This window comes from Budorcas taxicolor, chromosome 5 (assembly GCF_023091745.1).
Source record: "Budorcas taxicolor isolate Tak-1 chromosome 5, Takin1.1, whole genome shotgun sequence".
Taxonomy (NCBI): domain Eukaryota; kingdom Metazoa; phylum Chordata; class Mammalia; order Artiodactyla; family Bovidae; genus Budorcas; species Budorcas taxicolor.
In genome coordinates, this window is record NC_068914.1 from 120102336 (window position 1) to 120127618 (window position 25283).

The following is a 25283-nucleotide window of genomic DNA, read 5'->3' on the forward strand; positions in this document are numbered from 1 at the left end:
AGTATTTCTTGAGCATCTGCAAATTGAACATACATTATCTTTGCATATTATCCCTTTTAAGTCTAAATGCAACCTCCCCAGGAAATTATTATGAATATTAGTCATGAAAGTGGATCTCATCTTGATTGCAGAGAAATTCTGGGTTGATCTGAGTAACTATTATTGAGAATGGTTCCTAACCCAGTGATCTTGTTTACACTCTGGTCATAGTTAGACACTTAAAAGCCTTACCTCACGATTTCTTTATATGATGCTTCCTCTATTTTTAATTTCCTTTACCATTAGTCATTCTTCAAGATACAGTCACCTACTTCTGAAGTTCTCATAGATCCTCATGAGAAGAATCAAGTATTTTTCATCTCTAATCTCATAATTAAAACCCAGGAATCCCTCTAAAAGGCTGTACAACACTGGATTTAAAAATGTACTTTAAAATTATGCAGACATAAATATATTTTATTCCATTTTATCTCTTAATTATGTGATGTTCTGAGAGGATATGTAACTTATACAAAATCCCATATAAGCCCTATGAGGAGAAAAATTTTGTCCTGATCATCAGTGTTCCCCTAATGACAAGAACAGTGTTTTCCATTTAGGCTGTTCTCAATAAACACAAGCATACTAATAAATGAATAAATGTTTAGAAATTGATGAGGTATTTGATAAAGCTAGAGTGGAGAATTTGTTGTATCAGTTCAGCTCAGTTTAGTTCAGTCACTCGGTCATATCTGACTCTGTGACACCATGGACTGCAGCATGCCAGGCCTCCCTGTCCATCACCAACTCCCAGAGTTTACCCAAACTCATGTCCATTGAGTTGGATGGTGATGCCATCCAACCATCTTATCCTCTGTTGTCCCTTTCTTCTCCCACCTTCAATCTTTCCCAGCATCAGGATCTTTTTAAATGAATCAGCTCTTCACATCAGGTGGCCAAAGTATTGGAGTTTCAGCTTCAACATCAGTCCTTCCAATCAACACTCAGGACTGGTTTCCTTTTTGATAGAATGTTTGGATCTCCTTGCAGTCCAAGGGACTCTCAAGAGTCTTCTCCAACACCACAGTTCAAAAGCATCAATTCTTCTGCACTTAGCTTTCTTTATAGTCCAACTCTCACATCCATATATCACCACTGGAAAAACCATAGCCTTGACTAGATGGACTTTTGTTGACAAAGTAATGCCTCTGCTTTATAATATGCTGTCTAAGTTGGTCATAACTTTCCTTCTAAAGAGTAAACATCTTTTAATTTCATGGCTGCAATCACCATCTGTAGTGCTTTTGGGAAAGTCTGCCACTGTTTCCCAATCTATTTGCCATGAAGTGATGGGACCGGATGCCATGATCCTAGTTTTCTGAATGTTGAGCTTTAAGCCAACTTTTTCACCTTCCTCTTTTACTTTCATCAAGAGGCTCTTTAGTTCATCTTCACTTTCTGCCATAAGGGTGGTGTCATCTGCATATCTGAGGTTATTGATATTTCTCCTGGCAATCTCGATTCTAGCTTGTGCTTCATCCAGCCCAGCATTTCTCATGATGTACTCTGCATATAAGTTAAATAAGCAGGGTGGTAATATACAACCTTGATGTACTCCTTTTCCTATTTGGAACCAGTCTGTTCCATGTCCAGTTCTAATTGTTGCTTTCCAACCTGTATACAGATTTCTCAGGAAGCAGATCAGGTGGTCTCATATTCCCATCTCTTTCAGAATTTTCCACGGTTTATTGTGATCCACACAGTCAAAGGCTTTGGCATAGTCAATCAAGCAGAAATAGATGTTTTTCTGGAACTCTCTTGCTTTTTCCATGATCCAGGGGATGTTGGCAATTTGATCTCTGGTTCCTCTGCCTTTTCTAAATCCAGCTTGAACATCTGGAAGTTCAAGGTTCACATATTGCTGAAGCCTGGCTTGGAGAATGTTGAGCATTACTTTACTAGTGTGTGACCCACTATGACTAAATTAATGGAAAAAGGCATTAAAGTGATGTTTTCTCCCCATCCTTGCCCCACTTGGACCCTTGATTGGGATACATTTCCTGCAGCAGTGAGCCCAAAGGAAGGAGATACCCTATGCCTAAGTTCAGAGAAACCCCAGTAAGACAGTAGGTACTGGAGTGGCTGTGAGGAGATAGCCCATGTCCAAGGGCAAAGGAGACACCCTAGCAAGATGGTAGGAGGGGCAAATTTGTGTTTAGAATCAAACCCTATTCACACCAGAGACACTTAGAGACTGAAACAAAGCTTGTGTGCACCAGGTCCCAGGGACCCCATACAGACTGAGACAGAACTGTGTTTGAACATCTCCTATGGAGGTATGGGTCAGCAGTGGACTGCCACAGGGTCAGGGGCTCTGGGTGCAGCAGACTTGGGTATGGTATAAGCCCTCTTGAAGGAGGTCACCATTAACCCCATCATAGAGCTGCCAGAACTTACACAGGACTGGGAAATAGACTCTTGGAGGACACAAACAGAACCTTGTACACCAGGAGAAAGGAGCAGTGACCCCACAAGAGACTGACCCAGACTTGCCTGTGAGTGTCCAGGAGTCTCCAGCAGCGGCGTGGGTTCATGGTGGCCTGCTGCAGGGTTGGGGGCACTGAGTGTAGCAGTATATGCCTGGGATATTTTGAAGGAGGTCACCATTATCTTTATTACCTCCACCATAGTTTGGCCCCAGGTAAATAGCAGAGAGGGAACACAGCTCCACCCATCAACAGAAAATTGGATTAAAGATTTACTGAGCATGGCCCCTCCCATCAGAACAGGATCCAGTTTCCCCCTCAGTCAGTCTATCCCACCAGGAAGCTACCATAAGCCTCTTATCCTTCTCAGAGGGCAGATGGACTGAAAGCCACAATCACTTTACAATGTTGTATTGGTTTTGCCACACATCAACATGAATCCACCACGGGTGTACACGTGTTCCCAATCCTGAACCCCCCTCCCACCTCCCTCCCCATACCGTTTCTCTGGGTAATCCCAGTGCACCAGCCCCAAGCATCCTGTGTCCTGCATCGAACCTAGACTGGTGATTCGAAATAATAAAATTAAATTAAAAAAAAAGATTATACAGAGTGAAGTAAGCCAGAAAGAAAAACACCAATACAGTATACTAACACATATATATGGAATTTAGAAAGATGGCAATGACGACCCTATATGCAAGACAGGAAAAAAGACACAGCTGTGTATAACGGACTTTTGGACTCAGAGGGAGAGGGAGAGGGAGAGGGTGGGATGATTTGGGAGAATGGCATTCTATCATGTATACTATCATGTAAGAATTGAATCGCCAGTCTATGTCTGACGCAGGATACAGCATGCTTGGGGCTGGTGCATGGGGATGACCCAGAGAGATATTATGGCGAGGGAGGTGGGAGGGGGGTTCATGTTTGGGAACACATGTAAGAATTAAAGATTTTAAAATTAAAAAAAAATAAAAAAAATAAAAATTAAAAAAAAGGAAAAAAAAATTTTAAGATAAAATTAAAAAAAAAAAGAAAAGAAAACCACAATCACAGAAAACTAACCAATGTAATCACATGGACCACAAGCCTTGTCTAACTCAATGAAACTATGAGCCATGCCGTGTAGGGCCACCCAAGATGGACAGGTCATGGTAAAGAGTTCTGACAAAATGTGGTCCACTGGAGAAGGGAATGGCAAACCACTTCAGTATTCTTGCCTTGAGAACCCCATGAATGTGTACACCCGTGGTGGATTCATGTTGATGTATGGCAAAACCAATACAATGTTGTAAAGTTAAAAATAATAAAAATAAAAATTTTAAAAAAAGAAATTTGTAAACGACAGTAGAAAAAACATAGGAACCAACTTGATAGGGACTATGTGTCATGTTGAGGAGTATGGACTATATTGAAAGTCCTGTGTGTCCAACATGCATCAGAGAGTCAAATACTTGGAATTTTTAGCAGAGCTGGGGAACAATATAAATGACCCTGAGTGTTACTTGTTCAACATGGTCTTTTCTCATAAATCCCTAACCAAATAAACCCTATGTTCTCTACCTTAAGGACTGGATCCTTCCTCATCTGAACCACATTGCCTGGGAATTTAATTGATGGGCATGTTTTATAACTGCTTATTCTTAAACTTGAAATCAAGCTATGAGCACCAACTGATCCTTTCTAGTCTTTCCAATGAGGTTTTGTTGGTTCTGTAGCACACAAAGACTAAAAGGGCCTGTCCATCCAGTCTAAACATACCTGAGCTATGTATATTATTTAGTCCTCATTTTACTAGCAATTAAGACACAAAATTTTAGAGCTGGAAAATCAACTAGTTTTTCTCTTTGAACACCTTCGTTTTATACCGAAAAACACTAAGGCAAAATAGGGTTAAACGGATTGATTGAGGTTAAGTTCTATGATTTCCTCAGGTGTATGGGAGGTGTGGGTCAGAGAGATGTAAGTATTTTGCTGAAGTTTAAATTCAGTAGACCCTTTTTGGGTCTGCATTTCACTATAACTTCATTTCATGAAGTAAAATAGTAACTTCATGAAGACACTCATTTGATCCAATAACATATTTAACAAAGTGAGGAAAGCCATCTGTTTTCTTACCAAGCAGGAAATTTGGAAGGCAGGCTGCATTTAGGGTCCTAAGTGGATGTGATGACTGCTGTCACTATGGCAACAAGTTGTTCATTTAAAGATTTTTTAAAATAAGTCTTAATGATCTTTCCTAATATATCTGAATTCAAGCATGTCTGTAGCCAGCACTTCCCTATATCTGTTTACTTCAGTGATCCCTCTCTTCGGTCTTTTTAATCTAGCCTACTCAAAATAAATAAATGTTTTTAAACCATTATTTTCATTGGTATCATTACTTCTGAATGTCTATTCATGCCAGGCACTTTGTATGGATGATACCTACCTTGTGAGGCAGAGGTTATTATCCCCATTTACTTGTGATCAAACTGGAGTTAAAGGAGGTCATATTTTTGCCATGTGCTTGGGAACTAGTACATGGAAGATGTAGCTTTCAGCTCTGGCTTTTCCAATCCAGGAACATATGCCCTTTTCATTCTGCTAAGCTCCCACTCTCTAGTGTTACCAAAACCTTTGGATCCCTGTTGCCCAGAGAAGTCACCAAACCAACTATATCTAGCCTTAAACCTCCTTCAACATGTTGCCAAACTCCATATTTCTCAACATAAATTGTCCATTCTTATTTCTGAGTATTTATCATAGTACTCACCTGTAGCATTATTCTTCCTCTTCCCTGTAAAACTCAATTTCATTAATTCTTCAAACCCAACATAATGATTATTTCCCTCCAGGAGTGCTTCCCTTGGTTATTATACACACTAGTCATTGAGCCTTTAAACTGCCTCCTCTGCATATCTTGAGCTCGCTATTAGTTCAGTTAGTCCTGAAATAATATGTGCAGTGCAACTGTTTGCATATTGATTTATCTTTCCAATGATTGCTATTTTAATGACACAGTACACACAAAAACTTTATAACTGTGACTATGTTTCAGAGGTTGACTGTAGCCAGTCAATTATCTTGATCTCTCCAGCTCTATGTCTGTGGAACCAGGTAAAAGAAATCAAAGATACAGTGTCTAACCCAACCCTAATGTTAGCTTTTATTCATAAGCCCCTCATTCCAATGGATTAAGAAAATTATCATTGTGAATGTTTCACCAATTATGTGTGTATGTATCAGAATTAAATTAAAGTTGTCCTATCTGAAAGAAAATTTATGGAACATGATATCCTAGACTTAATAGTAGGCTTTCAAATAATTATATGCATAAAGACACAAATGTTTTTCCAAGGTTAATATGAGGAGTTCATATTTATAGAGTATTACAGTAAATGAGATTACTCATAAATAAAATTTTCAGAAATTCAAGGCATTTCTCATTTTAAGCCAAAATTATTATTTTAAACATTTTAAGGTTTGGGGATAAAAATAACTCCAAAAAGTAGTGTATACTTCTCTACTTTCTTAAACAAAACATAAAGGATAATTTTCCCTAGCTTGATGACTCAGAATCATCATTTTGAACTTTAATTACTCTTCAACTCTGTAATAAAATGACATTTTTAAGTTACTGAGGCATTATTAGTGTTAGTCCCCTTTGATACAAAATGATTCTAGATTGCTATCCTTTTTAGGATACAGTATTTGCTTCTTTTTTATATGCTTTGTATCTCTGCAGCTATCATTTATCTCTGCTTTGCTAGACCTAGTGCTGTTAGTTTTCCCAACTTTACATTTCATGTGTGATTTTTGACCTGTTATAGATCGATACACCAATTAAACAGTCTTCTTAGAATTTTGTCTAAAATAATAGTAAATGGGTGTTGGATAGGGATGGTATAGCATCTTTATATAAGAGAATTTTGCTGCATAACTATGTTATATTTATGCTGTATATTCAGAGACCTTTCACTTTATTTCCTGGTCTTTTTCAGGGCCTGGGAAGTTCAGATTGTTGAAAGTGACTTTCCTTATAAACTGCATTGCTCTGGGGCAGACAGAGTCAAATAAAACTCAGTCTGGTCCCTGGAGGTGGGCTATCAATATAGGGACAGATTCAGTGGTGGGTACTTAGATCAATGCACATTGTACCTCAGAAGACTGTCACCAAAATCCAGAGATTTGATGCAAGTTATGGGATCTTTTTATAGGTCATACAGCCATTTACCTTCATCAAGTTCATTTCTCATAATTATCTCTTGTATTGCTTCCAGATTTAAAAAGCTGAAGAATATTGGTATTTACCCTAGAGAGTATTTTGCCTTTTTCCATATACAGGCAGTTTTTCTTCTTTCAGATTCTCACTTCCAAAAGGAAAAACTTAGTCTTAATGAAGACTCAAATTTTGTGCATTTATTATACATGCCTACAATACATTAATTTTCCCCACTCAGCTCATTCCAGTTTCCTTAAAACTCCTGACTATATGGAACTGACACATTTAAGTGGACTTCTTAGTACTGCAGTGAGCAAAAAGCCAACTAGCTTGTCATCAAAGTGGTCCTTTAAAAGGTGCTCCACATTCTTTTCTTTCAGTTTCTTGGGCTAGTTTTTTGATCACTTGTCAATTTAACTTCTTCATATTTGCCAATACCTATTGATAGTCAAAATTGTGTTGCAACTCAATTCATAGATAAGGTCTTTCAGAGATGGCACCAAACACAGCAAACTTTCTTTGTTCCACCCTGTAAACATGTGATACATCAAAAGAAAAAGAAAAATTACTCTTACAGATTGTGTGATGTATAAAAGAAAAACCATCAGTCAGAGGTATGAAAATGTTTTATTAGTCTCTCTAGAAGTCTCTGTGTACTTCTTTTTTTCTGCACAAGCAGAAAATGTGGTTCATTTCCTGTTGAATTCTAAGTATGTCATGTCTGAGATTATCTCTATTTCTTTCCTAATTTATCCATCACAATCCCCAACATGTTTCTTGGTGGCACTTGGTATCTTGTTCTGTATTTATAAAGGGATCCTTTAATTTTTGTTGTTGTTGTGCAGTCTCTCAGTCATATCTGACTCTTTGTGACCTCATGGACTGCAGCATGCCAGGCTTCTTTGTCTACCATCTCCCAGGGCTTGCTCAGACTCAAGTCCATTGAGTTGGTAATGCCATTCAGCTATCTTTTCCTCTGTTATCCCCTTCTCCTGCTGCCTTCAATCTTTCCCAGCAACAGGGTGTTTTCTAATGAGTCAGCTCTTCCCATCCCGTGACCAAAGTACTAGAACTTCAACTTCAGCACCAGTCCTTCCAGTGAATATACAGGACTGATTTTCTTTAGAATTGACTAGTTTGATATCCTACAGTCCAAGAGACTCTCGAGTCCTCTCCAACACCTCAGCTCAAAAGCATCAATTCTTCAGTGCTCAGCTTTCTTTATGGTTCAACTCTCACATCCATAAATGACTACTGGAAAAACTATAGCTTTGACTAGATGGGCCTTTGTTGGCAAAGTATTGTTTCTGCTTTTTAATATGCAGTCTAGGTTTGTCATTGCTTTTCTTCCAAGGAGCAAGGGTCTTTGAATTTCATGGCTGCAGTCACCATCTACAGTGATCTTGGAGCCTCAAAAATAGTCTGTTACTGTTTCCATTGTTTGTCCATCTATTTGCCATGAAGTGATGGGACCGGATGCCACAGTCTTAGTTTTTTGAATGTTGAGTTTAAGCCAGCTTTTTCACTGTCTTTTTCATCCTCATCGAATCTCTTTAGTTCTTCACTTTGTGCCATAAGAGTAATGTCATCTGCATGTCTGAGGTTGTTGATATTTCTCCCGGCAATCTTCATTCCAGCTTGTGATTCATCCAGCTCTGCATTTCTCGTGATGTACTCTGCATATAAGTTAAACAAGCAGGGAGAAAATATACAACCTTGACATAATCCTTTCCCAATTTTGAACCAGTTTGTTTTTCCATGTCCAGTTCTAACTGTTGCTTCTTGACCTGCATACAGATTTCTCAGGAGGCAGGTAAGGTGCTCTTTTATTCCCATCTCCTTAAAAATTTTCCACATTTATTTTGATCCACACTATCAAAGACTTCCCTCGTGGCTCAGATAGTAAAGCGTCTGCCTACAATGCGGGAGACCCGGGTTCGATCCCTGGGTTGGAAAGATCTCCTGGAGAAGGAAATGGCAACCCACTCCAGTACTCTCGCCTGGAAAATTCCATGGATGGAGGAGCCTGGTAGGCTACAGTCCACGGGATCACAAAGAGTCGGATACGACTGAGCGACTTCAATTCAATGTCAAAGGTTTTAGCATAATCAATGAAGCAAAAGATGTTTTTCTGGAACTCTCAGTCTTTCAATGATTCAGTAGATATTGACAATTTGATCCCTGGTTCCTTTGCCTTTTCTAAATCCAACCTGAACATCTGGAAGTTCTCGGTTCATGTACTGTTGAAACCTAGCTTAAAGAATTTTGAGCATTACTTTGCTAGCGTGTGAAATGGAGTGCAATTGTGTGGTAGTATGTACATTCTTTGGGATTGGATTGAAAACTGACCTTTTCCAGTCCTATGGCCACTTCTGAGTTTTCCAAATTTGCTGGCATATTGAGTACAGCAGTTTAACAGCACTTTAATTTTTTACCAGCTTTCAACAAAAAGCGCTTACTCTGATTGATAGTTCCTGGGAGGACAAACATCCAGAAAAGGAAAGACGGATGGGCTATAGACAAAGAATTTTAACCCATTAACTGAGCCTAAAGAAATTCTTGGAAAAAAAGAGAATAAGTAAAGAATCAGATAAATAAATTCAGACTTATTTTATTAGCTGTTTATAGTCTTATATACTGACTTCCTCCTCAGCTGAGATCTTCGAGGGCAGAATCACGCTATCTCTCTTTTAGTATCTACAGTGCCTACCAGTGTACCTAACAAATAATGCTCAATATTTTCTTGGTAGTGAAAAGAATGAGTCCTGTAGGAGGTTGTGCCTTCCTGTTTTCCTCAGGCTTCTCCTTTTAGATCTTTCTTGCTATTTTAAGTGTGCAGCAAACAACCCAGAGGAGAGCCATTTGGATATAGTTTTGTTTTTAAATAATTATTTTCTTACTGTTTTAAAAAATACTAATTCTTCTATTTATTTTTTTTCACTTATCCAATATTTCTGAGCACCTGATATGTGTTAAGACATTGCTCCATGTGATAGCAATACAGCAATGAACAGAACAGCATGCCTTATCATATGCCAGACACTTTGTTAAATGCCTTGGACTTTATTTACATTATCTCAATTACTGATTAAAACCCCTGTGGGGAGGATATTTTCTTCAATCTGAAAATGAAATTTCCGAGATTCGAAGCTTAATTAGATTTCCTAGGATCTCACAGCTCAGAAGGAGAAAATAGGAGTCAATGCAACTTTAGCTGACTCTAATATTTATGCTCTTAATTGCTAGGACTGATGGTTCAGATGGTAAAGAATCTGCCTGCAATGCAGGAACCCCAGGTTCTGTCCTTGGGTCAAGAAGATCCGCTGGAGAAGTGAATGGCTATCCACTCCATATTCTTGCCTGGATAATTCCATGAACTGAGGAGCCTTGTTGGCTACTGTGCACAGTCCATGGGGTAGAAAAGAGTCAGACATGACTGAGCAACTAACACTAATTCTAGACCATGAATAAAGAAATGGCAACTACATAGATCAGAACTTGAATTGTAAGAATTAGTCCAATAAATGTTAATAGTATTTCATGAAAATTTTTTAAGAACCAAGTTTTATGAACCTGAATGAATAGCAACCTGTTCTTCCCCTGATCAAATCTTCCACAGATCTTCTTACCAGGAATAATTCAATTTAAGTCCTGCAAACAACTCTTTGAGAAGCATGCAGAATGTGCATTGTTCACACTCATTTTCATTTGTCTACCATCTATGCTGACTTTGACAGCAAATTTATCTATACCAGGATACTATGGACAGTTTTACTTTACAAATGAAGCAAAGCTGTTCAGATTTTTATCCAGATTAATTAATAGTATTTTCATTCCTTCAAAAACTGACTGAAAGTCAGCCATGTACCTTCATTAGGTTACAAAAATAAAATAGATAAGAAGTATATTCCCTTAGACCTTACATATGGGAGTTGGGGAAATGAAAAGTGAATTTAAAAGATAATTCTGATGATGCTTAGTGCTATGAAAAAATGTGAAGAATCTGTGAGTAGGGTGGGTATAGGATAGGAAGGAGGAAGGCCTCACTGAAGAGATTTATTTTTTGAGCTAAGCCCTATATAGTGAGCTGAGTCAGCCATGTGAGGTTATGGGAGAGAAAAAGAAAAAGCAGAAGTCAAAAGCACAAACATCATCTGATGAATAACTGAGAAAAAGGCTTTTGGCCTACATGAGAGTGAACTGAGGAAGGGGCAAGAGATTAATAGAGTGATAGATGAGACCATACCACATGGGGCGTATGTGTATGACTTTGTAATACATTATCTAAACAAAGACATATTTAATAATAGAGATATTCTTAATAATTATACCAGGACAAAGGTATTAATATGGAATTTCCTAGATATACCAGCTGTTTAGATGATTTTAAGCAGGAAAGTGAGATAATGTGATTTGCATTTCATAAGTCACCACACTGACTGCTTCTGATTAATCTTTGCAGTAATCCTGATAAGAAGTGAAAGTGGCATCCATGAGATTAATAGTAATAGAGCTACAAAGAATGTCAGTAATTTCAGATAAGTTTTATAGATAGTGTAGACAAGATGTGGGTTGGATGTGTTAGGGGTGAGAGAAAAAGAATAAAAGTAAGTGCTAAGTTTTTAACTGCAACCTCTAGATGAATTAAGATACCATTTCCTGATTTTGGGAAGATGACAGAGGAACTGGTTTTAGTAAAAGTTTGCAAGTAAGTAGAACCAGCAGTCTGATTCTGACTGTATTAAGTTTGAGATTCTGGTTAGAAATGCAAGTAGATATATCAAAATACCACCTGGGATATACTCTCTTTTCTTATCTGTTTATTAGAGCATTTTTGCATTGTAACATATATCCTCAATAAAACAATTTAAAATGGAATTCAAATAGTCCATCAAAGTGATTTTTTACTCAACAGTAGTTTTTTTTTTTCACTATCTGGTATTTTAAATTGCTAATGTTACTTATTTCCTTTCTAGGAAAGTATAGATCTGGGTGAAATCATGTTTTCCCTTTGTTATTTGCCAACTGCTGGACGTATGACATTGACAGTCATCAAGTGCAGAAACCTGAAGGCTATGGATATCACTGGCTCATCAGGTATGCTCACAATTGGCTAATGGGGACATTCCCAAACAAACATGCCGTATAGCTGAAATTATGAATGGCTACTGAATTATTAAGTTCATTTGTCTGCTGTGGGGCACTATGTGCAAAGTCGCTTCAGTTGTGTCCAACTCTTTGCGAACCTATGGACTGTAGCCCGCCAGGCTCCTCTGTCCATGGGATTCTCCAGGCAAGAATACTGGAGTAGGTGCCATTTTCTTCTCCAGGGGATCTTCCCAGCCCAGCGATTGAACCAGTGTCTCTATGTCTCTTGCATTGGGAGGTGTGTTCTTTACAACTAGCACCACCTGGGAAGCCTTGGGGCACTATAAAAGTAGAAAAAGAGATTACCAACTAAAGTGTTCTAAACACCTCTTTAGTTTACATTATCACTATGGCATTTTTGAAAGGTATTATCAAGTAGATTGCCTTTGAACTTGGGTTTATATTTTAATTTCTTTCTCTCCTGATTTAGTTCTTTCACAAAAAATGTGTAACTTACCATACACTTCGGGGCTTCCCTTGTGGCTCAGCTGGTAAAGAATCCACCTGCAATGTGGGAGATCTGGGTTCGATCCCTGGGTTGGGAAGATTCTCTGGAGAAGGGAAAGGCTACCCACTCCAGTATTCTGGCCTGAAGAATTCCATGGACAAAGGAGCATGGAGGGCTATAGTCCATGGGGTGACAAAGAGTCGAGCACAACTGAAGTGACTGAGCATGTATGCATGCAGGAACAGAGAGATATAATAAAGTAAATGAACATGACTTAAAGTTTCTTAAAAACAGTAGAGGAAATTTCTCTTGTTCTAGATTTGATAAAGAGGTAAAACCCCATCATTCTCTTTAATCCCTTCATTTAAATCAACACAGTTCTGGAGAGTTATTTGTAAGTTAATAGGGAACTTTGGCAATGATAAGGAAAAAATGATAAGGACAGAGTAGGGAGGTCAATAGCATTTGTTGAATTAAATAAATAATAAATAATAATGCAGCTTTACTAAAAGATGACATGGGGAGTGCAATCTATAACCTTTTGGTTCTTCAGAACAAAATAAACTAAATTTGCAACACAAAAATATTAAGAACTCCTCCAAATAAAATAAATAAATTTATATTAAAAACTAAAAATAAAAAAATAAAAAATAAAAAAAACCCAAAACAAAACAGAAAAAGAACTCTAAAGTAGAAAGGATTCCAGGAAAAATTAACTGAATAAAAAATGATGTACAAGCATACATATGGATATCATGCTCCTTTCGATATAAGAATGTGTAATCTTAGAATATATATCATGTTGCTAATATTTGCATAAAGAAATATTTGAGTGATATACAAAAACTGAGGGGTGGAGAAGTATGGGAACAGATGGGAAGGAGACTTCTCATTGCATGTCTTTCTCTGTCTCATCTTTTAAAATTTGTTATGAATTTTTATTCATTTTAAAAAATTTGTAGTGCATAGTTGAAATGTAAAGATAGAAAAAAAGGAAATTAATTCTACATTCATTTTGGTGAAAAAGTCTTAAGTAAACAAATGTAGACGAACTTAAACAATGTATTCTGCAAATTATTGTTTATTTTGCTCTTTCTACCATGTATTGAAAAAGGACCAAATTTCCAGACAAGCAAACAGCAAAGTTGTAATTAAGTTCAAGAATATTTTTTATTTAAATGAAGCTTCTCATCAGGGGAGTGCATGCTTTGAGAACATCACCTCATTAAGTCTCACAACAGCCTTGTGAATCAAGTAAGGAACCAGTAAATTATCTTTATCAGTAATAGAGAAATGTCATCAGAGATATGATGGGGGTAGTAAATGATAAAATGGGCCTCATTCTCACTGTTAATAAGAGGCTTAGGCCTGGGGCTGATACCACAAAAGTGAGTTTCTTCCTTAGAATATAGTTCCGTTATTAAAAATTGAAAAATACATAGGAATGTTTCTATTTTGCAAATAAGTTCATTTATATCATTTTTAGATTTGCACATAAGCAATACCATGCAGTATTTTTCTTTCTCTATCTGACTGATTTAACTCAGTATGACTTCTCTAGGTCCATCCATGTTACTGTGAATGGCAATATTTCATTCTCTTTTAATAGCTGAATAATACTCCATCGTGTATGTGTGTGTCAGTTCAGTTCAGTCGCTCAGTCATGTCCGACTTTTTGCAACCCCATGAATTGCAGCACGCCAGGCCTCCCTGTCCATCACCAACACCTGGAGTTCACTCAGACTCACATCTATCGAGTCAGTGATGCCAGCCAGCCATGTCATACTCTGTCGTCCCCTTCTCCTCCTGCCCCCAATCCCTCCCAGCATCAGAGTCTTCTCCAATGAGTCAGTTCTTCGATGAGGTGGCCAAAGTACTGGAATTTCAGCTTTAGCATCATTCCTTCCAAAGAAATCCCAGGGCTGATCTCCTTCAGAATGGACTGGTTGGATCTCCTTGCAGTCCAAGGGACTCTCAAGAGTCTTCTCCAACACCACAGTTCAAAACCATCAATTCTTCAGCCCTCAGCCTTCTTCACAGTCCAACTCTCACATCCATACATGACCACAGGAAAAACCATAGCCTTAACTAGATGGACCTTAGTCAGCAAAGTAATGTCTCTGCTTTTGAATATACTATCTAGCTTGGTCATAACTTTTCTTCCAAGGAGTAAACGTCTTTTAATTTCATGGCTGCAATCACCATCTACAGTGATTTTGGAGCCCCCCAAAATAAAGTCTGACACTGTTTCCACTGACTCCCCATCTATTTCCCATGAAGTGATGGGACTAGATGCCATGATCTTCGTTTTCTGAATGTTGAGCTTTAGGCCAATTTTTTCACTCTCCACTTTCACTTTCATCAAGAGGCTTTTTAGTTCCTCTTCATTTTCTGCCATAAGGGTGATGTCATCTGCATATCTGAGGTTATTGATATTTCTCCCAGCAATCTTGATTCCAGCTTGTGTTTCTTCCAGTCCAGAGTTTCTCATGATGTACTCTGCATAGAAGTTAAATAAGCAGGGTGACAATATACAGCCTCGACGTACTCCTTTTCCTATTTGGAATCAGTCTGTTGTTCCACGTCCAGTTCTAACTGCTGCTTCCTGACCTGCATACAGATTTCTCAAGAGGTGGGTCAGGTGGTCTGGTATTTCCATTTCTTGAAGAATTTTCTACAGTTTATTGTGATCCACACAGTCAAAGGCATTGGCATAGTCAATAAAGCAGAAATAGATGTTTTTCTGGAACTCTCTTGCTTTTTCGACGATTCAGTGGATGTTGGCAATTTGATCTCTAGTTCCTCTGCCTTTTCTAAATCCAGCTTGAACATCTGGAAGTTCACGGTTCACGTATTGCTGAAGCCTGGCTTGGAGAATTTTGAGCATTACTTTAGCATGTGAGATGAGTGCAATTGTGCAGTACTTTGAGCATTCTTTGTCATTGCCTTTCTTTGCTATTGGAATGAGAACTGACCTTTTCCAGTCCTGTGGCCACTGCTGAGTTTTCAAAATTTGCTGGCATATTGAGTGCAGCTTTTCACAGCATCATTTCTCAGGATTTGAAATAGCTCAACTGGAATTCCATCACCTCCACTAGCTTTGTTCATAGCGATGCTTTCCAAGGCCCACTTGACTTCATGTTCCAGATTAGTGATCACACCATCATGATTATCTGGGTCATGAAGATCTTTTTTGCACAGTTCTTCTGTGTATTCTTGCCACCTCTTCTTAATATCTTCTGCTTCTGTTAGGTCCATACCATTTCTGTCCTTTATGGAGCCCATCTTTGCATGAAATGTTCCCTTGGTATCTCTAATTTTCTTGAAGAGATCTCTAGTCCTTCCCATTCTGTTCTTTTCCTCTATTTCTTTGCCTTGATCACTAAAGAAGGCTTTCTTATCTCTCCTTGCTCTTCTTTGGAACTCTGCATTCAGATGCTTATATCTTTCCTTTTCTCCTTTGCTTTTCGCCTCTCTTTTCACAGCTATTTGTAAGGCCTCCCCAGACAGCCATTTTGCTTTTTTGCATTTGTTTTCTATGGGGATGGTCTTGATCCCTGTCTCCTGTACAATGTCACGAACCTCATTCCATAGTTCATCAGGCACTCTATCTATCAGATCTAGGCCCTTAAATCTATTTCTCACTTCCACTGTATAATCATAAGGGATTTCATTTAGGTCATACCTGAATGGTCTAGTGGTTTTCCCTACTTTCTTCAATTGAAGTCTGAATTTAGTAATAAGGAGGTCATGATCTGAGCCACAGTCAGCTCCTGGTCTTGTTTTTGTTGACTGTATAGAGCTTCTCCATCTTTGGCTGCAAAGAATATAATCAATCTGATTTCGGTGTTGACCATCTGGTGATGTCCATGTGTAGAGTCTTCTCTTGTGTTGTTGGAAGAGGGTGTTTGCTATGACCAGTGCGTTTTCTTGGCAAAACTCTATTAGTCTTTGCCCTGCTTCATTCCGCATTCCAAGGCCAAATTTGCCTATTACTCCAGGTGTTTCTTGACTTCCTACTTTTGCATTCCAGTCCCCTCTAATGAAAAGGACATCTTTTTTGGGTGTTTGTTAGTTCTAAAAGGTCTTGTAGGTCTTCATAAAACCGTTCAACTTTAGGTTCTTCAGTGTTACTGGTTGGGGCATAGACTTGGATAACTGTGATATTGAATGGTTTGCCTTGGCAACAAAGAGAGATCATTCTGTCATTTTATATATATATACCACATCTTCTTTATCCATTCCACTATCAATGGACATTTAAGTTGCTTCTATGTCTTGGTTATTGTAAAACAGCGTTGCAGTGAACATTGGGATACACGTATCCATTCAGACTGTTTTTCTCTGGGTATATGCCCAGGAATGGGATTGCAGTGTCATATGGTAGCTATATTTTTAGTTTTTAAAGTGAAGTGAAGTGTTAGTTGCTCCGTTGTGTCTGACTCTTTGTGACCCCATGGACTATAGCCTGCCAGGGTCCTCTGTCCATGGGATTTTCCAGGTGAGAATACTGGAATTCTTAAGGGAAAAAGAGAATGGGTAGACAGTCCCTTCTCCAGGGGATCCTCCCAACCCTTGGATCAAACCTGTGTCTCCAGCATGGTGGGCAGATTCTTTACTGTCTGAGCCACCAGGGAAGACCCAGTTTTTGAAGACACCTTCATAGTGGCTGTATCAATTTACATTTCCACCAAAAGATTAGGAAGATTCCCTTCTTTCCACACCCTCTCCAGCCTATATGTTTTGTTGACTTTTTTGATAATAGCAATTCTGACCTGTGTGAGGTGATATCTTATTATAGTTTTGATTTGTATTTCTCTAAGTAATTAACAGTGTTGAGCATCTTTTCATATGCCTTCTGGCCATCTATATGTCTTCTTTGGAGAAATGTCTAGATCTTCAGCCCATTTTTTGACTTAGTTGTATTTTATAATATTTATTTATTATCTATATTTTTGCTGTGTTGGGTCTTTGTTGCTGCATGTGCTTATCTCTAGTTGAGGTGAACGGGAGCTACTCTGTAGAGGCCATTTGGGTTTCTCAATGTTGTGGCTTCTATTGTTGTGGAACACGGGCTCTAGGGCTCATGGGCTTCAGTAGTTGCTGCATGTGGGCTCAGTACTGTGGCTCCTGGGCTCTTGAATGTATAGGCTTAAGAGTAGTTGTGGCTTGTGGGCTTAGTTGCTCCATGGAAGTGGGATCTTCCCAGATCAGGGACGGACCCCATATCTCCTGCATTGGCAGGTGTATTCTTTACTACTGAGCAACCAGGGAAGCCCTGGGTTGTTTGTTTTGATGATGTTAAGCTGCATGTGCTGTTTGTAAATATTGAAAACAAACCCTTTGTCAGTCACATTGTTTGTAAATATTTTCTCCCTTTCTATGGATTGTCTTCTAGTTTTGTTTATTGTTTCCTTTGCTATGCAAAAGCTTTTGAGTTTAATTAAGTCCCATTTGTTTATTTTTGCTTTTATTTCCAGCACTGTGAAAGACAGATTTAAAAAAAAATGTTGCTGCGATTTATGTCAGAGAGTCTTCTGCCTATGTCTTACTGTAAGAGGTTGTTTTTTTTTTAAATTAATTAATTAATTTTAATTGGAGGCTAATTACTTTACAGTATTGTAGTGGCTTTTGCCATACATTGACATGAATCATCCATGGGTGCTCTTAGAGTTTTATAGTGTCTGGTCTCACATTTAGGGTTTTAATCCATTTTGAGCTTATTTTTGTGTATGCTGCTAAAGAATGTTCTAATTTCATTTTTTAAACATATAGCTGTCTAGTTTTCCCAGCACCATTTATTGAAGGGACTATCTTACCTCCATTGTTTCACTGTTTAGTTTTTTCACTTTTGTTATAGATTAATTGACCATAGGTGCATGGGTTTATTTCTGGGTTTTCCATCCTGTTCCATTGATCAATATTTCTATTTAGGCAAACTCATAGAGTTAGAGAACAAACTTATGGTTACCAGGGGGAATGGGTGGGGGGAAGGAATAGCCAGGGATTAGGAGATTAATATGTACACACTGCTATTGATATATACAACCTGGGCTTCCCTCATAGCTAAGTCAGTAAAGAATCTGCCTGCAATTCAGGAGATCCAGGGTTCAATTCCTGGGTCAGGAAGATCCTCTGGAGAAGGAAATGGCAACCCATTCCAGTATTCTTGCCTGGAGAATCCCATGGACAGAGGAGCCTGGCGGCTACAGTCCACGGGGTCGCAAGAGTCAGACACACCTTAGCAACTAAACCACCACCACACCCTGCTCTATTTAAAATGGATAACCAACAAGCACCTACTCTATAGGGAAGATAACTCTACTCAATACTGTAACAGCCTAAATGGGAAAAGAATTAGAAAAAGAATGAAGTGAAGTGAAGTGAAATGAAGTTGCTCAGTTGTGTCCGACTCTTTGTGACCCGATGGACTGTAGCCCACCAGGCTCCTTGGTCCATGGGATTTTCCAGGCATAAATACTGGAGTGGGTTGCCATTTCTTTCTCCAGGGGATCTTCCCGACCCAGGAATCGAACCCAGGTCTCCCGCATTGTAGGCAGACGCTTTACCGTCTGAGCCACCAGGGAAGCCCAGAAAAAGAATAGATGCATGTATATGCATAACTGAACCACTTTGCTGTAAACCGAAAACTAACACAACGTTGTTAATCAACTCTGTATGTGTGTTTGTTAGTCACTCAGCTGAGTTTGACAACTGTATGCCAATATAAAATTAGAAGTTAAAAAAAATACAAACAGTCATTGAATATTTCCCTTTTACTTTGTTTTCCTCTATATACCTTATTTCCAGCCACAAAATATGTTTTGGCCCCTTGGTACAAATGCTTCTGAAATATAGATACATTTTTCTAGAATCTAAAAAACTCATTTCATTCATTTGCTGAAATAAATTAATGTCACATTTTTGGCTTATTCTAAGGAAATAAGATCTATTATTACATTGATAGAGTGAAAAAAAAATGTGGTGCTATAATTGGAGGGTTCAGTTCAGTTCAGTCGCTCAGTCATGTCCGACTCTTTGCGACCCCATGAATCGCAGCATGCCAGGCCTCCCTGTCCATCACCATCTCTCGGATTTCACTCAGACTCATGTCCATCGAGTCCATGATGCCATCCAGCCATCTAATCCTCGGTCGTCCCCTTCTCGTCCTGCCCCCAATCCCTCCCAGCATCAGAGTCTTTTCCAAAATTGGAGGGTAACTATAATAATAATAATAATAATAATAAAAGAACAAATGAAGATAGAATAGACGGTTTTACCACCTAGCAAACTCACCCCGATGCCTATATCCTCTTCTAAAACCATGCTTCCTTTTTATAAAAGAGTACAAAAAGCAAACTCTTGATAAATATTATATCAGTTCAGTTCAGTTCAGTCGCTCAGTCCTGTCTGACTATTTGTGACCCCGTGGATTGCTGCACGCCAGGCTTCCCTGTCCATCACCAACTCCCAAAACTTGCTCAAACTCATGTATATTGAGTCAATGATGCCATCCAACCATCTCATTCTCTGTCGCTCCCTTCTCCTCCTGCTTTCAATCTTTCCCAACATCAGGGTCTTTTCCAACGAGTCAGTTCTTCCCATTAGCTGGCCAAAGAATTTGAGCTTCAGCTTCAGTCCTTTCAATGACTATTGAGGACTGATTTCTTTAAGGATTGACTGGTTGGATCTCTTTACAGTACAAGGGACTCTCAAGAGTCTTCTTCAACACCACAGTTCAAAAGCATCAATTCTTCAGTGCTCAGCTTTCGTTATGGTCCAGCTCTCACATCCATACATGACTACTGGAAAAACATAGCTTTCACTAGACAGACTTTGTCAGCAAAGTAATGTTTCTGCTTTTTAATATCCTGTCTAGGTTGGTTATAGCTTTTCTTCCAAGGAGTAAGTGTTTTTTAATTTCATGGCTGCAATCACCATCTGCAGTGATTTTGGAGCCTAAGAAAATAAAGTCTGCCACTGTTTCCATTGTTTCCCCATCTATTTGCTATGAAGTGATGGGACCAGATGCCATGATCTTAGTTTTGTTTAGTTTTGTTTTTTTTAATGTTTTGGAGAAATAACTCCAGAAAGAATGAAGAGACAGAGCCAAAATGAAAACAATGCCCAGTTGTGGATGTGACCAGTGATGGAAGTAAAGTCTGATGCTGTAAAGAACAAGATTGCATAGGAAACTTGAATGTTAGGTCGATGAATCAAGGTAAATTGGAAGTGGCAAAGCAAGAGGTGGCAAGAGTGAACATCATGATTTTAGGAATCAGTGAAAGAAAATGGACTGGAATGGGCAAAATTAATTCAGGTGACCATTATATCTACTACTGTGGGCCACTATGTCTACTACTATTCTTCTAAGAATCCCTTAGGAGAAATGGAGTATCCCTCATAGTCAACAAAAGTCCAAAGTGCAGCACTTGGGTGCAATCTCAAAAGGATAGAATGATCTCTGTTCATTTCCAAGGCAAACAATTCAGTATCAGAGTAATCCAAGACTGTGCCCCAACCACTAATGCCAGATAAGCTGGCATTCATGGTTCTACGAAAACTTACAAGACCTTCTAGAACTAACATCCAAAAAAGTTGTACTTTTCGTCATAGGGGACTGGAATGCAAAAGTAGGAAGTCAAGAGAAAGTGAAAGTGAAGTCACTCAGTTGTGTCTGACTCTTCGTGACCGCGTGGACTGTAGCCTACCAAGCTCCTCTGTCCATGGGATTCTCCAGGCAAGAATACTGGAGTGGGTTGCCATTCCCTTCTCCAGGGGATCTTCCCGACCCAGGGATCGAACCCGAGTTTCCCTCATTGGAGGCAGACGCTTTAACCTCTGAGCTAACAGGGAAGCCCAGGAAGTGAAGAGAAACCTCTAGTAACAGGTAAATTAAGGCTAACAGAGTTTTGCCAAGATAATGCAATGCTCATAGCAAACACCCTCTTCCAACCACACAAGAAATGACACTACACATGGACATCACCAGATGGTCAATATTGAAATGAGATTGATTATTTTCTTTGCAGCTGAAGATGGAGAAGCTCTAAACAGTCAGCAAAAACAAGACTGGGAGCTGACTGTGGTTCAGATCATGAACTCCTTGTTGCAAATATTGTATGATTTTTTATAGTACTGTGGCAGTTTTATAATTAAGGTGATCGGAGTTAAGAGTAGAGATAAATCAGCTAGGGTAGAAGTTGTTACCAATTATTTGTCCTCTTTGGCCCATAAAAATATAGCCTAAATGAAATTTTCTCTCCCTATTGGCATCATACAGACAATACATTTGAGGAAACTTCCTTGAGAATATATATAAACCAAATATTACCTTTTTTCATTTTATATGGCTGAACATTTAATAAATGATTTGTAGCAATCATTCCTTCAATCCAAACTCTTTATCAAGCATGATGACTGAAACAGAACCTCTAAATTTAGTGCCTTTTCCAACAATTCAAGATAGTTCTAACAAGTATAGTTTTGCTAATTTCAATTCATTGCGATTATATATACTTATCTATATACAATGTTGCTATTTTATAAATTTTAGTCTTCTAATTCTAAATCACTTTGAAGGAAATAAATACAATTTTTCCTATTGGGATTATATTCCTTAGATATCTCTTACAATAAAACATGCCCTCAAATAACTAAAAGACACATTATAATTTAGACTGGTTCTTGGTAAAATAGTGGGTTTTCTCTGTTATATTAAACACAGTGATGAGCGAATTCTTTTCTAGCTCATTCAATAAGAAGTCTTATTCTGTTGCCCCCAGTTATGCCGTTAAATTATAAAACTAGTAATACAATAGGACATCAGTCAGTCAGTTCAGTTGTTGAGTCATGTCCAACTCTTTGGGACCCCAGGGACTGCAGCACACCAGGCTTCCCTGTCCATCACCAATAATGGAGTTTGCTCAAACTCATGTATATTGAGTTAATGAGGCCATCCAACCATCTCATTCTCTGTCATCCCCTTCTGCTCCTGCCTTCAATCTTTCCCAGTGTCAAGGTCTTTCTAACGAGTCAGTTCTTCCCATCAGTGACTAAAGTATTGGAGCTTCAGCCTCAGCATCAGTCCTTCCAATGAATATTCAGGACTTGTTTCTTTCAGGATAGACAGGATGGATCTCCTTGCAGTCCAAGGGACTCTCAAGAGTCTTCTCCAGCACCAGAGTTCAAAAACATCAATTCTTTGGTGCTCAGCTTTCCTTATAGTCCAACTCTGACATCCATATGTGACTACTGGAATAATCATAGCTTTGACTAGACAGACCTTTGTCGGCAAAGCAATGTCTCTGCTTTTAAATATGCTGTCTAGGTTGTTCATAGCTTTTCTTCCAAGGAGAAAGTGTCTTTGAATTTCATGGCTGCGGTGATTTTGTAGCCCCCCAAAATGAAGTCTGACACTGTTTCCATTTTTTCCCCATCTATTTGCTGTGAAGTGATGGGACCAGATGCCATGATCTTTGTTTCTTCAATGTTGAGTTTTAAGTCACCTTTTTCTCTCTCCTCTTTCACTTTCATCAAGAGGCTCTTTAGTTCCTCTTCACTCTGCCATAAGGGTGGTGTCATCTGCATATCTGAGGTTATTGATATTTCTCCCAGCAATCTTGATTCCAGATTGTGCTTCATCCAGCCCAGCATTTCTCATGATGTACTCTGCATATAAGTTAAATAAGCAGTGTGACAATATACAACCTTGATGTCCTCCTTTCCCAATTTGGGACCAGTCCTTTGTTCCATGTCCGATTCCAACTGTTGCTTCTTGACCTCCATACATATTTTGGAGGTGGCAGATAAATTGGTCTTGTATTCCCATCTCTTAGAATTTTCCACTGTTTGTTATGATCCATACAGTCAAAGGCTTTGGCATAGTGAATAAAGCAGAAGTAGATGTTTTTCTGCAACTTCCTTGCTTTTTAGATGATCCAGTGGATGTTGGCAATTTGATTTCCAGTTCCTCTGGCTTTTCTAAGTCCAGCTTAAACATCTGGAAGTTCTCAGTTCATGTACTGCTGAAGTCTGGCTTGTAGAATTCTGAGCATCACTTTGCCAGCACATGGGATGACTGCAATGGTGCGGTAGTTTAAACAATCTTTGACGTTGCGTTTCTTTGGGATTGGAATGAAAACTGACCTTTTCCAGTCCTGCGGCCACTGCTGAGTTTTCCAAATTTGCTGGCATACTGAGTGCAGCACTTTCACAGCATCATCTTTTAGGATTTGAAATATCTCAACTGTAGTTCCATCACCTCCACTAGCTTTGTTCATTGTGATGCTTCCTCAGGCCTACTTGACTTCTCAATACAGGATACATGGCTCTAGGTCAGTGATCATACCATTGTGGTTACCCTGGTCACTAAGATCTTTTTTGTATAGTTCTTATGTGTATTCCTGCCACCTCTTAATATCTTCTGCTTCTGTTAGGTCCTTACCTTTTCTGTCCTTTGCTGTGCCCATTTTTGCATGAAATATTCCCTTGGTGTCTCTAATTTTCTTTGAGAGATAGCTAGTCTTTTACATTCTATTGTTTTCCTCTATTTCTTTGCATTGATCACTGGGAAAGGTTTTCTTATCTCTCCTTGTTATTTTTTGGAACTCTGCATTCAAATGGGTATATCTTTCCTTTTCTCCTTTGCCTTTAGCTTCTCTTCTTCTCTTAGCAATATGTAAAGTCTCCTCAGGTGACCATTTTGCCTTTATTTTTCTTGAGGATGGTCTTGATCACCACCTTCTCTACAATGTCATGAATCTCTGTCCACAGTTTTCCAGGTATTCTGTGTATAAGATTTAATCCCTTGAAACTGTTTGTCACATCCACTGTATAATTAAGATATTTGATTTAGGTCATACCTGAATGGTCTAGTGGTTTTCCCTACTGTCTTCAGTTTTAGCCTAAATTTTGTAATAAGGAGTTCACTATCTGAGCCACAGAAGATTGTTTTTGCTGACTGTATAGAGCTTTTACATCTTCAGCTGCAAAGAAAATAATCAATCTCATTTCAATATTGACCATCTGGTGATGTTCATTTGTAGAGTTGCCTCTTGTGTTTTTGGAAGTGGATGTTTGCTATGAACAGTGTGTTATCTCGGCAAAACTCTGTTAGCCTTTGCCCTGCTTTGTTTTATACTCCAAGACTAAACTTGCCTGTTACTCCAGGTATCTCTTGACTTCTTATTTTTGCATTCTTGTCCCTTATGATGAAAAGTACATTTTTTTGTGTGTGTGTGGATGTTAGTTCTAAAAGATCTGGTAGATCATCACAGAACTGTTCAGCTTCTTTAGCATAAGTGGTTGGAGCATAGACTTGGGTTACTCTGATATTGAATGATTTGCCTTGTAAATGAATAGAGATCATTCTTTCATTTTTGAGATTGCACCCAAGTACTTCATTTCGGACTCTTTTGTTGACTATGAGGGCTATTCCATTTTTTCCTAAGCGATTCTTGCCCACAGTAGTAGATATAATAACCATTTGAATTAAATTCACCCATTCTGGTTCATTTTAGTTCACTGATTCATAAAATGTCAATGGTCACTCTTGCCATCTCCTGTTTGACCACTTCCAATTTACCTTGATTCATAGACCTAACATTCCAGTTCCCAGTGCAATATTATTCATAGGAAGTCATCAAACATTGCTTCCATCACCAGTCACATTCACATCTGGGCATTGTTTTCACTTTGGCTCTGTCTCTCCATCTTTCTGGAGTTCAGTTCAGTTCAGTTCAGTTCAGTCGCTCAGTTGTGTCCAACTCTTTGCAACCCCATGAATCGGAGCATGCCAGGCCTCCCTGTCAATCACCATCTCCCGGAGTTCACTCAAACTCACATCCATCGGGTCGGTGATGCATCCAGCCATCTCATCCTCTTCGTCCCCTTCTCCTCCTGCCCCCAATCCCTCCCAGCATCAGAGTCTTTTCCAATGAGTCAGTTCCTCACATGAGGTGGCCAAAGTACTGGAGTTTCAGCTTTAGCATCATTCCTTCCAAAGAACTCCCAG

General features: G+C 38.8%; 1 protein-coding gene across 1 annotated transcript in view; it reads left to right on the forward strand.

The window, feature by feature from the left end:
• SYT10 (synaptotagmin 10) overlaps positions 1-25283 on the forward strand; it is a 113572-nt gene that overhangs the window by 78986 nt on the left and 9303 nt on the right. Inside the window, exon 4 of the mRNA XM_052640762.1 lies at positions 11649-11769. Coding sequence (XP_052496722.1) covers positions 11649-11769 — 121 coding nt within the window. The remainder of the gene's footprint in view (positions 1-11648; positions 11770-25283) is intronic.